At 53.3% G+C, this 14,454-nt stretch overlaps 6 protein-coding genes across 6 annotated transcripts in view; 4 read left to right on the top strand and 2 right to left on the bottom strand.

Moving 5' to 3' along the window:
• Nucleotides 1-1,110: 1,110 nt before the first annotated feature.
• On the top strand, nt 1,111-3,077 carry ATEG_00393 (putative mucin; the record flags this gene model as incomplete). Its single annotated transcript, XM_001210479.1, has 3 exons — nt 1,111-1,566; nt 1,628-1,901; nt 1,954-3,077. The coding sequence occupies 3 exons, from the start codon at nt 1,111-1,113 to the stop codon at nt 3,075-3,077; spliced, it is 1,854 nt and encodes a 617-aa protein (XP_001210479.1).
• Nucleotides 3,078-3,866: 789 nt separating this feature from the next.
• ATEG_00392 (mitochondrial 54S ribosomal protein uL15m) lies at nt 3,867-4,950 on the top strand (the record flags this gene model as incomplete). Its single annotated transcript, XM_001210478.1, has 2 exons — nt 3,867-4,192; nt 4,260-4,950. 2 exons carry the CDS (start codon nt 3,867-3,869, stop codon nt 4,948-4,950), a joined length of 1,017 nt encoding a protein of 338 aa, XP_001210478.1.
• Nucleotides 4,951-5,427: 477 nt separating this feature from the next.
• Nucleotides 5,428-7,374, bottom strand: ATEG_00391 (serine/threonine-protein kinase; the record flags this gene model as incomplete). The annotated part of the gene is made up of 1 exon (XM_001210477.1): nt 5,428-7,374. The coding sequence occupies one exon, from the start codon at nt 7,372-7,374 to the stop codon at nt 5,428-5,430; it is 1,947 nt and encodes a 648-aa protein (XP_001210477.1).
• A 1,100-nt stretch (nt 7,375-8,474) lies between these two features.
• On the top strand, nt 8,475-11,061 carry ATEG_00390 (uncharacterized protein; the record flags this gene model as incomplete). Its single annotated transcript, XM_001210476.1, has 6 exons — nt 8,475-8,502; nt 8,567-8,920; nt 9,036-9,188; nt 9,243-9,316; nt 9,362-9,722; nt 9,776-11,061. The coding sequence occupies 6 exons, from the start codon at nt 8,475-8,477 to the stop codon at nt 11,059-11,061; spliced, it is 2,256 nt and encodes a 751-aa protein (XP_001210476.1).
• An 817-nt stretch (nt 11,062-11,878) lies between these two features.
• Nucleotides 11,879-12,966, top strand: ATEG_00389 (uncharacterized protein; the record flags this gene model as incomplete). Its single annotated transcript, XM_001210475.1, has 2 exons — nt 11,879-12,225; nt 12,927-12,966. 2 exons carry the CDS (start codon nt 11,879-11,881, stop codon nt 12,964-12,966), a joined length of 387 nt encoding a protein of 128 aa, XP_001210475.1.
• A 235-nt stretch (nt 12,967-13,201) lies between these two features.
• ATEG_00388 (serine palmitoyltransferase 2) overlaps nt 13,202-14,454 on the bottom strand; it is a gene marked incomplete at both ends in the record, with an annotated part of 4,349 nt that continues 3,096 nt past the window's right edge. The window contains one exon of the mRNA XM_001210474.1: nt 13,202-14,278. Within this exon, the coding sequence (XP_001210474.1) occupies nt 13,202-14,278 (1,077 nt within the window). The remainder of the gene's footprint in view (nt 14,279-14,454) is intronic.

Raw genomic sequence — 14,454 nt, 5'->3', positions numbered from 1 at the left:
CTTCCCTTCCCTTTTTCCCCCCATCCCCTCCGCCCCCCGTGGCTCTGACATCAACCGGTATTTCTCCTTCGCGCGAGACAAAGCAGAGACAATCAATCAATCAAATGGGGGTCCAAACCGGATCCGACCCAAACGAGTCCAGAAAGGAGGATCAACCCTCTGGACCTGCGTCCGGGTCAAACTCTGTCCTTCCTGTATGGTCACTGCGCCTTTCTCTGGACGAAAACTAGCCTACCCTACCCTGGCTCATCATCCAGCGGAGTTGTATGAGGTTTAGTTCTTTGCTGGATGAGGGATGATGTCTTGACCTCATCCTTCATTATTTATTATATTTTTTTTTATTTGAATTATTTTTTTTTTCTGGTTCCGCCTTATTTTCAATTTCCAAAATCAATTGTAATTTTTTTTATTCTTACATGTTTTTGATTCCGTTATAGATGTCTAGTTCTTTTTAGTCTGGGGATTTATTTATGATTATTTGACTTTTCTTTTATCCATTTTTTTTTTGTCCATTTCTTCGGTTCATTTCTTTTTTCGATATACATCCACCTCGTTGACTATAACTGGATGTACTGACGGCGGCTCTACTACTACTCTTTACATCCCCAACTCCCACCACCTTCCCTTTTATATTTACCTTTTGTCACTCCCTAGATGGGCAACATTGCTGCGAAGAATACTATGTAATCTTTGTCTCTGGATCTGACTTTCCTGCAAACTTCTTTCACCCCCTTCAGTGCCTTCATTCCATTCAGCCGGTCTAGGTTAACATTCACCGGGCCCGCCGCTGTTGCTATCCCACCCAGAGACCTCCAGGATATTCGCCTGTTGATATTATTCACTATCGAGTGTCTCGTCTTCCGTGGATCCGGACTCCCTCGATTTGGCGCATTTCCCTTACACCCTCGATCCCGATCCTTGTTCCATATCTCCAACGACTAGCCCGGCACCCGACGAGGTATAGAAGCGAACGGACGGCACCAGTGAACAGAAGACCGGCGAAACCTGATCGACCAATGTCAATGGCTTCCCAATGACAATAGTGCCGAACAGAAACCACTCTGACCGTTTCTTCACACTCACTCACCTCAACTTCAACGACTCTGCCATATGTCTCTTCCGATCCCCTCCGCATCGTCGAATCCTTCTCTCTCCCACCCCTTCACCCCCACCATACCTTTCTGCCCGCGCATGGAAGATTCGACTGGCGACAAACAACGGCATTTTGAAGCCCTCTCCAAGCTCTCCGATACGACGTGGACTGCTCCCTTCCGGGACGGTCTCCCCACCCCTCCAAACGATATGACCGGGGTGGCATACACTACCATCCCACCTTCCAACTATGGAGGAAAGTTGGACGACTTCACACTACCTCCCTACGTGAGGTCTCATAGCAACTCGCGCATGGGCTATGCATCGTCGACGAAATCGCAGACCCAATCTTCAAGTTCAGAGGCCCCGGCATCAGCTCCTCCGAGTCAGAAACAGGACCCCGTCGCTTCATATCTCCAGATGCCTTCGTCCATTAACAACGGCAAAGGGAACCTCGCAGAGTTTGCGGCTCAGGTACATGACCTTTCAATCTATCTTGTGATGGTTCAGTTCGGCTGACGTTACCTCGTAATAGATGACGTGTTTGTTCTGGTTCGAGAACACCGTGAAGTTGAAAGCTATCGAAGAACGCCTGAATCCTCCATTGTTTCTTGTCCCCGAATCCATTCCGTCTGCCAACTTTCAGAAGTGGGTAACGAATATACTCTCGACCACACAAGTCAGCCAGAATGTCGTTCTGCTGGCTCTGCTGTTCATCTACAGACTCAAGGAAACCAATGCCAGCGTGCGTGGAAAAAAAGGCAGCGAGTACAGGCTGATGACTATCGCCCTGATGCTGGGTAACAAATGTAGGTCTACTGCACGGATGGTGAACCTCGGCAAAAGCTGACCTCGATCTAGTCCTTGACGACAATACGTACACCAACAAGACATGGGCTGAGGTATCCGGGATCTCTGTTCAAGAAATCCATGTGATGGAGGTGGAATTTCTCAGCAACGTTCGGTACAATCTGTTCGTTTCTTCGGCGAATTGGGCCAAGTGGCACGCCAAACTCGGAATCTTTGCCGATTTCTTCAACCGAGCATCACGGGTGCCGGAAAAGCACGAACTGGGACTTACACCACCCATGCTTCACGTCTCCAACGCCGAGCCTTCGCCGCGCACGCAGTTATCTCCGTCATCGAAGCTACCGTCCCCTCCCGAATTAGATGCCTTCCGCTCTCAGAACTGGCATCTGCCGACTGGCCCTGTCTATCCTCCCGCGCAGATGGCCGGTGACATGCCCCAAGTTGCATCTCGAAAGAGGGCCCGTGAAGACTACCCTGTCGAACAGCCGGCCAAGAGGGTGGCTATGCCCAACATGGTTCCAAACCCAGTCACTCTTCCGTCATCATCGTCTTCGCTAGCCAGCGTTCCGGCACTGCCTTCGGTCGTTGCACCATCTTCTGCGCCATCACAAGCATCGATTCCCACCGTCTCTCGACTTCCTCTTCCCAACTTTCCTCCTTCAACTCATCCATTGGGCTCGAGCGTTCCGACATCTGTCCCTGCACGTACGATGCCTCCTATGTACAACCCTTCCATGAACTGGATTCCTCCAATGGCGCCGTCCACAGCGATGCCTCCGGTCACGAGCGGCCTGTACAACCCTTCTTTGTCGCTGCCTGACCCTGGAAGACAGCAGGGCAGTCCGTTCGCCTTGTCCTCTGCAAACGTGTCGCCCGCTGTCTCGGCGTACTCGGCCCACACTCCTCAAACCCATCTCTCCCCGTCCTTCTTCCTGGCGAACCGCAACTCTCCATACCGACCCGTTCGGAACGTCAATACTCTCCTCATTCCTCCCCCATCGACTTCGCTCCAGCAACAACGCAGTATCCCGTTCGAGCATATGCACTATCAGCCCCTGGGTAAGACGGCTGCGGAGCGAAAGACCGGCGTCCTACCTTACCTTCATCAGGATGCTTGGCCACAAGCCGTTCTGATTCCGCCTATCCTTCACTCTACACCGAACTACTCGAGCTGATCTGAGGTCAGCCTCGTGATTACATTTTACGATTGATATGATGATGCATACGAAGGGATGGCTTTTGTTTTCGTCGAGCTTTTTTTCCTCTTCTCTTCAACACTGTATATTATGGACATTGCTCCTTGTTATCATTTTGTTTTCTGTTACGAGCTGGCATCATGGCGTTCAACATCATAGACGTGTCACATACATGTGGACTGCATATTATTGGACTTGGGAGGGCACGCTTCAATTTGTCTTGCACCAAGCATGGGTACGGCGTTGTTCCTGTTTGCTGATCTTGTTCGCCCGCTTATGTTGTACCCACGTGCATCTGCATGTTGAGGAGGTCATAAGTGCTGTTTTCAAAGAGAGGCTGGGAACTAGTTGGCCCGAATCATACAATAGATTATAACTTCAGAATTGTGAACAGTAATGCTTGGTCCTTGATAATATGGTAGCATTTGAGATTGGGGGTTCTGCAAGGGAAATTAGGCGTGAGACACTCAATTGCCTCTCAAGGTGCTACTTTGTACACTCAAGTAAATCCATGTCCACAGTGAAATGTTTATGTACCTCGAGTAAGGAGTATTATCTTTCAACTCATCTCTGAATTAAAAACGGGTGTGACAGAGGTAAGGATGTAGTTCACTGCATGTAGTTCCAAGCCAGACTACTCCCGAAAGGAACCCGGCCCGACAATTCTCCGACCACGGCCCGGCCTGAGGCCACCCACCTCCCGAAAAGAACTTTGTCCCTGCGAGCTGCACCGGTATAATCAACCTAACATCCATCAATCCACACACAATGCCTCCCCGGCTCCAGATCCTGCCGCTGCAGTGGCAGCGGACGCTATCCAAGCCGTCCTCCACCTCCACGGCCTCTCCTCTCTCCTTCCTTCTCCCCCAGCTCCAAACACAGACTCGCAACGCCCACATCCTCGCCTCGCTCTCCGACACCCCGGGCGCCTACAACAAGAGAATCAGACGCGGTCGTGGTCCCGCCTCCGGCAAGGGAAAGACCTCTGGCCGCGGTCACAAGGGTCAGAAGCAGCACGGAAAGGTGCCCGCCGGGTTCAACGGTGGCCAGACGCCGGAGATTATCGTCCACGGCGAACGCGGATTCAACAATGTGTATGTTCGTCCCTGAGCCAGCGGACCAGATTGAATGGGCAAGCTAACTGGGTTTCCACGAGGATAGCTTCTCCCTTGACCTCGCCCCCGTCAACCTCGACCGCATCCAGGCGTGGATCGACCAGGGCCGCATCGACCCTGCCCGCCCCATCACCATCCGCGAGCTCGCCCAGTCCCGCTGCATCCACCAGACCAAAGAGGGCGTGAAGCTGCTCGGCCGCGGCATCGACACCTCCTCTTCTTCCACCGACGCCGACGCCGACGCTCCCGCTGCCGCTGACGCTGCAACTCCCGCCGCCGCCTCCGTGCTCAAACAGCCCATCCACATCGTGGTGTCCCGGGCGTCCGCGTCCGCCATCGCCGCCGTCGAGGCCGCCGGCGGCTCCGTCACGACGCGCTTCTACACCAAGTCCGCGATTGCGCGCATCATGCGCGGCGAGACGCACCCGTTCGTGTCGGCCGCGTGGTCCGCCCAGAGCGCCAGCGCCGCCCTCCACGCCGCCGCCGCCGACGGCGTGGCCCCCGAGACCGTCTCCGAGAAGCAGATCATGGCCGATATGGGCTTCCGGTACCGGCTGCCGGACCCCACCAAGCGTCGCGATATCGAGTACTACCGTGACCCGGCCCATCGCGGGTACCTCAGCCATCTACTGAAGCCTATGGAGGGGCCGTCGTTGTTCTTCCGCTCGCCCGTGGAGAGGAAGTCGACGGCTGGTGTGAAGAAGGAGAAGGTTCTGCCCGAGAACCGGTTGTGGTAGTGTGTTTTGTGATTTGTATTCGCAGTGTATTCTTTGATCGATTGGTTGGGTTTGTTCTTGCTGTATACTCTACCTGTACAAATATTGCACTAGATCTACGTCAATAAGATTCATTGGTAAAGTTTTTGGGTTTGGAGAGTCTTAAGTTGGACGACAGTGCAGCTTGAAATGTAACCTAGGTATATAGTTATAGGTACATAGTATAAGAAAAACCGAACGCCGTGCTGAGTAGGGAATCAATTTGTCACCGAGGGCATGCTCAATAACAATCCAACGCGCATAAAATGAAAACACATAGACCAAAACCAAATGAAAAGAGGGTATCATAGATGACCAAGAATCCTAAACACCAGCGCTCGTCTCGTAATAGCGCCAGCCGCGATCATCAATAAACTCATATCCCGGGCCTCATCAAGTAGCAGAACATGAATCATAAAAAAAAAAAAAAAGGACTATAATGGAGCTCGGCTTTTGAGTTTACAGCCTCCACGCATAGTCTGATCCGTCTCCGACGGTGTCGGTAAACTCGCGTAGCCAACGTGAAGATAGAACGTCACGGATAGTCCAGCGTTTGTCAACGTCTAGATCAAGGCATCCCGTAATCAACTCAAGCGCAGCTTCTCTGTCATGTCGGTCTGGCGTATCCGTCTTCTCTCCGAGGACGGCTTGTCTTTTCCAGGTGCCGCTGATAATGCGCGACTGAATGCGTGGTGCGAAAGGGTCTTGGAACGGGCGTGATCCAACGACCATGGTGAATGCAATGACACCAAAGGCCCAGATATCCACGGACGGATCAATCACCCCATTAGTCGAAAGGAGTAGTTCCGGCGAAGCATATTCCAGGCTCCCCGCAACGCTGGTGCTCGAGCCTGCCGGTCCGATGGTTTTGGGGGGTGGCCGGTCCGCAGGCTCATCATATGGTTCAGGCGAATGGCTTCCATTATCGGTGACCATCCACTCGGCCATTCCGAAATCGCACAGCACAAGATTCGACGTCTTGGTACCATCCGGTAAGTCTGTCGGGTCCAAGAGACAGTTTTCCAGCTTGATATCTCTATGCACGACGCGAGCATCTTCATGGAGATAGCGAAGGGCACACGCGAGCTGGTAAGCGTACTTCTTTGCCAGCTTCATGTCCAGCCCTTGACGGTTCTGCCGAACGAGATCAAAAAGAGTGCCGCCGATGGCCAGCTTCGTGAAGCAGAAGGTAGCGTAATCGGTTTCGTAGACGGCATCCAGGGTCAGGAGATGCGGGTGGTTGAGATATCTCCATACTCGAACCTCGTGATCAAACTCTGCCTGAACCTCGTCGTTTTCCTTCTCGCTTTTGCCGGAAACATGCTTCCGCACGATCTTGACCGCTAGTCGCTTGGTCTCTCCGCTTTCATCGACTTTATAGGCTTCTTTCACGGTGCTGAAGCCACCAAACCCGATCTGTTTTCCCAGGACATACTCAGTGCCGACCATCTGGCCCTCATCATCAGGCTGTGGAGCAGGCTCCTCGGCGCCACTCCACATGGACAAAAACGTGCTAGCCGGAGACTTGCCACTAGAGGCGGTGGACCGGCGAGAGCTAAGCCGGGTCGAGCTTCGATGATACCGGGACTTACTTCCGAACGGTGTGACCACACTACTGGGCCAGGAGCCGCGATCGTCCAGCGAAGGGAACGGCTGTATGGGCGAGGCGACACAGATCGGAGAAGCGAGAGCACTCTTGGAATTCTCCGGAGGGGTTCGCAATTCGTCATTGATGGGCGACGCAGTCGAGACTGATGTGAGGGATGTCGGCCGATCAAGCTCCGACGTAGACGGTGCATTACCGTACCCCGGACTGATAGGAATACCCTCTCGCGTGTTCAGAGGCTGTCCGCGGTGGTTTCGGTACTTTTGGGGGCTAGAGCTTGCGCTCGTGGGTACGGATTCTTGCTCGTCGGCATCTTCTTGGGACAGCGCATGCCTCAGATTGGAACTCCTTGTCTGGAATCTTTGGTTTCGAGTTCTGGCATCTCCCCTGGGCAAAGGCTCTTCAAGCGGTTGTTGTGGACCCGAGTCAAGCGTGACATTCGGATCGAAGGTGACGGATGGACGGCGGTGTTGAAGAAAGTCATCGAGGGGGGAAGCAGGAATCTCTTCGGGTTTATGGGGATAGCTAACATCTTCAGAGTGAGGGTAGTCATCCAGTCGTGGTACCGAAATAGGCGGTGTTGAGGCATGCACTCCACTCAATACACTGTTGTCTTCATCAGTACCGCAACAGGGTGCGTCAGAATCGTGAAAGATGTGTGTACGGTCGCCCTCGATACCATCTCGATCAACCCGGTGTCCTCCATCTGGATCATCTCGCCACCGCGGTCTATTGGTGTGATCAAACGACGTCTCAATCTTCAACCCTGCCAAAGCGCTGTTCCTCCCTGTCTGAGCCATGCCCTCCAAGAGAGCAAAGATAAGTTGGGGAGGTGGATATCCAGAGAAGAACGATCAAGGTTTGGTCGATTTGGTGATGGAGTTGAGGGAATACATGGACGGACGGTTGGGAGGAGAAGTGGAGAAGGTAAAGAAAGTGGGAAGAAAAGAGATTGAAGGGATCGAGAGAGGATGATCTAAGTCATCCAGAGTGCTGGGTTAGGCAGATAAACGGCGATCTGCTGGAAAGTGGGTAAAGCGTAGGTAGGTAGGTACTGTAGGTAGAAAGGGAGGAGAAAAAGAGAAGAGGAAATGGTAAGGATGAACGAACATATCGGGAGAAGACGGGGAGGCTGAATGAAGACGAGTGGAATAGCGGGGGTGGTGCTGCAGGATGCAGTCATGCAATGGGCAGCATTACCCAATCAGCCGGCGTGGGCGGAGCACCTTCTCCGGCGCCCGGCGATCACCTGAGATCACATGACCACACCTGACCCTCTCTATCCTGTGCCCTACCCCGCTTCGGGTTAGCGTTTTCCCCTCGAGGGTGTTTGGAACCCTGCCTGATTGGGTTTAGATACCCGTCCCGCCCAGGAACAAGCCTCGTTCGGGAATGGTGCGGATAAGCGCGCGCAAGGGGCGCTTGTTTTGGGAAGTCCCATCGCTGGCGGACCTCCTTTTTTGGATGTCTCAAAAGTCCGGGGAACCTCGTTGGGTCTACTCTACGCTTCCACCAGCAGGCTTGAGGGTTTCATCTTTCTCTTTCTCTCTGCAGGTTAATCTCCGGTTTTGTTTTGGTTTCCCCTTTGATCCGAGTGCTCTGAGAGTATTTCTTTCGTCGTGTTGCCCGAACTTCTTCGATCACTGCCCTTCGTGTCCTGTCACCCCGCCCTGCCGTCGTTCGTGGCCTCCTTTTTTCTTTCTTTTGCAGGAATTGCTTGGTCGCGCTCGGGTGTCGCGATTCTCGGTCATTTCTTGCGGTTTCCCGCCGCCATTCCTTACGATATTCGCCTGGTTGAGGCCCAGTGCCCCCAGGATTTATGAGTCGCTCTCTTTCATACGGACCCTGCACCCGTTGTACTTTTGGCGTCCTTCGCTACAATCAATTTTAGGCCTACAACATGACGAGACCACGAATTGTGCGAGCGGGTACGTTGACCCCGAGGTTCTGCCACAACTTCGCACAGATGTGGTGTTCTAACGTGGATTCCAGACACGCTCGACCTTCAGGACCAACGTGCGCCTTCTGCGAAGGACCATACTAAAAATCCCGGACTACATGGCGGACTCGCTCCCCACCAAGAAGAATCGATCCGACATGCCGATCAAGACACGAGAGCCGAGCTGCTTCACGGACCCGGCGCCAACGGGAACCATCTAGACGCCGATGATTACCGGGACGGAATCGACATGTACGACGACGACGATGACGACGAAGAAAATGGAGATATTGGCCATAATCATCGCGCTGGGGGCTCGGAGGACGGCGATCTTGACGGGGAAAGCGACGACCTCTTGGATGATGATTTGATGGACAAAATCTCAAGTTCCCCGTCAATCGATGATGGTGCGTGTCTCATCCCTGCCAACATGCCGCCCCCTTGACTTCACCCCCCTCATATACGCGTGTATCCTTCGCACCACCCTACCTTTCCCACAACAACAATGCTCATTCCTAGTAGAAGATATCGATTTCGAATTTGTCTACGCGCTTCACAACTTCGTCGCTACCGTCGATGGACAGGCCAATGCTGCGAAGGGGGATACTATGGTTCTTTTGGATGACAGTAACAGTTACTGGTGGCTTGTTCGCATTGTGAAAGACGGCAGTATCGGTGAGTCCACCATCTACGACTGATTAAGGGAGTTTGTACGCTGACAGCCTCTAGGTTACCTACCTGCCGAACATATTGAGACACCAACAGAAAGACTGGCACGGCTGAATAAACACAGGAACGTCGATGTAGGTGCGCCTCCTTGCTTTTGCAAATCTGTCTAATAAAGTTAGCTGTCCGCTACCATGCTCGGTGACAACTCGGAGAAGTCGAAGAACCCGTTGAAGAAAGCCATGCGCCGCAGAAACGCGAAAACGGTTACTTTCACCAGCCCGACCTACATCGAAGCCTCGGATGTCGAGTATTCCGACGAGGAAGACCTCGACGACCAGGCTTCTTTCCATGACGAGGACGCAACGCATGGGGATGTGGATGACGAAGACATGCAGAATGACGACATTGTCGTCGAGCCCCTCAGGCCAAAGTCCAAGGACAAGACAGCTGAGGAAGCAGAGAAAGTGGAGGAGACACGAGAACTCGATCGCTCCAGCCCGGAGAAAAACCGATCGAGCCAAGAGATTTTCGAACCAGAAGGTACAAGCATTCCATCCATCCTTTCCGAGGTATTGTCGTTAACGGAATTCCAGTGGGAACCACCGTCAGCCGGTCGAGGAACGGCACTGTGCGCAACACTGATTCGTTCTTCAAAGACGACACAGTGGAGACCAAGAAGATCTCCCTCACCCCGAATCTGCTCCGTGACGAAGTTGGCAGCAGCGGTCTGTTGAATGACACAAAAGAGGTCGGTTTGCACACCGTCGTCAGAGCTGACGAAGATTTCCTCAATCAAATATCTGACCTCTATAAGCAGGGCCGTGGAAGTTTAGAGAACTTGGACAAGGCACTTGCAAGCGACAAGTCGAAAGACGACAAAAAACGCAAGGACAAGAAACCTGGCATGCTCAGTGGCCTGTTCAAACGAAAGGACAAGAAATCGAAGGCAGCTGACGATGATGGCGAGGAGTCGGAGAAGGTCTCCAACGAACTATCTCGCACTTCACCGACACCGAAAACCTCATCCGAGTCGGTGTCTTCGCCAGAACAATGGACTTCGAAGCCTGGAGTGCAGAGACAAACCAGCAAACTACAGAAGCAGAACCCGTCACCGACGAAACAGGAGTTCTCCGACTCCATCAGCGGACCGGCCGAAGGCGAAAGGGCCATGGATGGTCAAAAAGCAGATCGATCGATCCGGCAGGTGCCTGCCGAGGAAGATACGGTCCAGTCGTCGCTCCCAAGGAGTTACCAGCAAGGCGATGCTATGTCGTCCACAAGCTCGTCGAGCCCAACTAAGCGGCCACACCCTCAAGCTAGGGATACTCTGGCCTCAGTTAGCGAACAAGATGAGGAACGACAAGACCTGTCCGATCGGATGGCATACCTGCAGCACTCTGTGACGTCGCCGCCCCAGAAATTTGCACCACAACATAACCCGAAGTACCAGAGCTCGCCGGTGAGCTCGCCGGTAAACAACTCCCCTATGGACAGCCAACTATCCCCGAGTGTACCCGGGCTGGTTATGGACTCGTCGCCGGTGGGCCAATCTACCTCCCCGGTCTCACCCCCCTTATCTCCTGCCGAACATGACAACAAACCCGGCGAGACATTTACGCGCTTCGGTATGACATCTACGGAGCCGCCCGCCTGGAGTGATGCCAGCTTGCGGTCGTACCTGGATGATGAAAATGATATTCGCGACCTGTTTATCATTGTTCATGACAACTCCAACGTACCTCCTGCTGGTCCGGACCACCCGATCACCGGCAGTCTGTTCAAAGAGGAGAGCAAGAGATTGAAGGAGATGACCAGTCAATTGGATTCGATGCTCGCTGACTGGGTCAACCGAAAAATGCGGACTACGGCTGGTAAATAGACGGTCGACACCTGGGCCGTGGCAGATCTATTCAGTTGATATTCACAATCGCTCGCAACTTGTTGCCCGGAGCTTGCCATGTGCTGGACGCATGATTCGATTCGACTATCGTTCCGGAGAATTTCCTTTACTACCTATATTATACTTTGCTTCCATTCAGTTCTATCTCTTCTTTGTTGGTATGCGTCAGCCAGGAAGCGGGACGACGTCCACGATCCCTGTCCTTGTGTGGTACTCTGGTTGATACTTTGCACTTGGATAATTTTGCCGACAGTTCTAGCCTCTTACAGATGATACATATGGGATACCCCAAAATCCATTTCCTTCAAGTTCATTTCGATGAGTACCGTCGTGTAGACATATCCTAGACTATGTGTTCTCCGAGTCGTAGCCTAAACATTCAAAGTGCAGTCATTTAATTATTCGAGGCCAGTTTATATCAAGATGTTTGAGGTATTAAGAGACTATCCAGGTAGCTATATACTCTTGGCTGATAATCAGATAAACTTCTATATCCGGCCCTTGGGTATACTTCTCAGGTTGAATCGAGAAGGCCAATCTGCATAAGGAACATACAAATAATATTCCATCTCTCTCACCATCCTCCATGATGACCTCAGCATCTGACAGTGTACATTCTTGGCCGAGCAGGGTGTCGTGCGGGCAAGTCAGCTGCATCCCACAAGTCACTCGACAGTCGATCAAGGTACGCGCAGCCCTAACCGGACAAGATATAAATACAGCATCCCCGACTGTACTCCCTAGAAATGCTCACTCCCTGATACCACCATACAAACCACCCTTAAACATACACACCATGAGCGACCCTCACTACCAACACCCCGCATACCCTCCCTACGCACCCCCCTCGCCCGGCGCAACCCCCGGCGCAGCGACCTTCTACGCGCCCCCAGAGAGCCTCTACCAGAACCCCCCGTACGACTACGACCCGCACCAGCCCGCGTACACCCAGCCCCCGCAACTGCCCCCTCCGGCGTCGCCGTACGCCTCGCAGTACGACCTGAGCCAGACGGTGCCCCGGTCTGCGCTGGCGCAACCGCCAACCCCGTCAGCGTCATCCGGACAGATGTATCTCAGCCCGGAGTCAGCAGCCGCCGCGCCTCCCCCGCCGGGGGGGCATGCCGGAAGCAGTGCGGAGTACTAGTAAGAACAACACACACCCGCCGCAGAACTAAGCAAAGATGCTGACGAGAGGGGGAAAAAAGCAACCAATATGACGACTCCCTCCCGCCGCCGAGTAGTCCGCGCCCGTCGCCCGCCGACGCTGAGACAGACCGCTCGACGGCGAATAAGGACGAAGGGGACCGCAGCCTCGGTGGGACGCTTGTTGGCGGTGCGGCCGGGTACTATCTCGGACATAAGCGGAGTCATGGGCTTCTTGGGGCGGTGGGGGGTGCGTTGCTGGGGAATTATCTGGGGGATAAGATGACGGAGGATGGGGGTGGGAGTGCGAGTGGGAGCGATGAGGAGAGACGGCGTCGGCGGCATCGGCATCATCACCACCATCACCATCATCATGGACACCATAGCCATGGGCATGGACATGGACATCGGCATCGGCATCATCGGTCGAGGTCCAGACATAGCAGTCATAGTGGGGTTGGGAGGGACGACTGGGAATGATGATTTTGGACTGGATTACGAGTTATGAAGTGATGACCATGTTGTGTTTTTAGACTGATCTTTCTCGGTATTTGTTATGAACAACAGCAGGACTTCGCTTGAATCCACCTGACGCGACTTGTAGACCCCCTGTTATCTATATGAGTTCTAGAAGTACCTAGGTATTCAGTAAAAAGTACTGTCGTATGTCATTGATAATGCTATATCACTTCTGTATTCAGCTCTAATCACCAGGCCCAAGTGGACATGCCAGACACATAAACGAACGCAATATAATCAAAATCTAAACGCCGATGCCGATAGTCAACGGGATCTATCCCCAATTTCAGCCAACCATCTCAAATCATGACCCGAAAAGAAACGCCAAACAATGAGTGTGTATTCTGAAAATGACCAAGAAGAACACAAAAGAAGAAGTGTACTCATCACATCGTAAGTTACCACGCCGGCGGGTCGGATCAAGCTGCATAAACGCATGTCTAGCACTGTAGGTTGATCAGACGGTCCCATATCTCTCCCGCTCGTCTTCCAGCAACCCCCGATTCTCCCCGGAAATATCGTCATCAGAGAGATCCCGCTCCGGGGACACCGAGGGGATCCAGCCCCTCATCCAGCCACGGACTCGCGTCCAGCGACTTCGTCCGCGTTTGGGATCCTCGATCTCGACCATGGACTCGTCATCCTTGGTCCCGTACATGAGGAACTGGACGCCCATGAAACCATCCAATCCAAGAACGCCAAAGGCCCCCAGAAAAAAAGGAATCGAACGGCCGACCCATTCCACGCGGTCGTTGCCATCCGCATCGGCCCATCCGCCGCCTCCATACGGCGGGAAATCGTACCACGCATTGGGGTTGGTCAACAATGACGAAGAGTAGAAAAAATTCCCACAGAATGCGGCTGTGAAGAGGAGAGGCGAGAGCCCTGAGGTACTCTGGCGGCGGTAGTTCTTGTATAGTTGAGGAGGGCGGGAGCCAAGGTAAAGAGCTGTGGACATCCAGGAGAAAATCCTCCCGAGGATCTCGAGACTTCCTCGCGACGACTCTGTGGGAGAGACTTCTGTCGGTGCAGCATTCGCCATCACTGCACAAAGCATCGACGCCAGCAACACTGTACGAGTGGAAGCGAGCGGCAAACTGGGGCCGCTGCTATTCCGGGTTATTGACCGGCGGGAGGAGCTAAGCTTCTCGGTAGGATATGACGGTGACTGGCCCGCTGGAGGACCCGAAATCGGTTGTTCGATTCCTTTCACGTCCTTGGCATCTGAGAGACGCTCCATTTCAGGGGAAGGGGTGTACTCCATGGACCGGTTATCCGAGAACGAGACGCCCTCCAAAACATCCCCAGACCCGTCATGGTGATGAGGGGAGCGGTATGCGTGAATATGAACACTGCGGTGCTTATAATGGGTATACCAGAAAAACTGAAACACCAGCGTCACATCAACAAGGACGTAATACGTGGCGATGACCACCTGCCAACCCGCTTGTCGAGTAAGGAGTGCACCGAAGAGGTTACTCGCGTCTCCAAGACACCAGATCACGAGGAAGAAGATCGACAGACCCGAGGTGGACTGCAACTGAAAGTTCTTGTATATTTGAGGGAGTTGTGCAAACAGCCACGAGATGATGCTGAGCGTTCTCCAACACGGACGAGACGAAGGCAAGAGGCGTGGGAATACAGATATGGAGATGCGAGGAAAACCGCCGACAAGAACCGTGTGGAGGGGCTCACAGTGGGCGGGAAGAG

Source organism: Aspergillus terreus, genomic scaffold, assembly GCF_000149615.1.
Source record: "Aspergillus terreus NIH2624 scaffold_1 genomic scaffold, whole genome shotgun sequence".
Lineage (NCBI taxonomy): Eukaryota > Fungi > Ascomycota > Eurotiomycetes > Eurotiales > Aspergillaceae > Aspergillus > Aspergillus terreus.
Note: the sequence above shows the minus strand (reverse complement) of the source record. Positions and strands in the feature narration are given on the sequence as shown.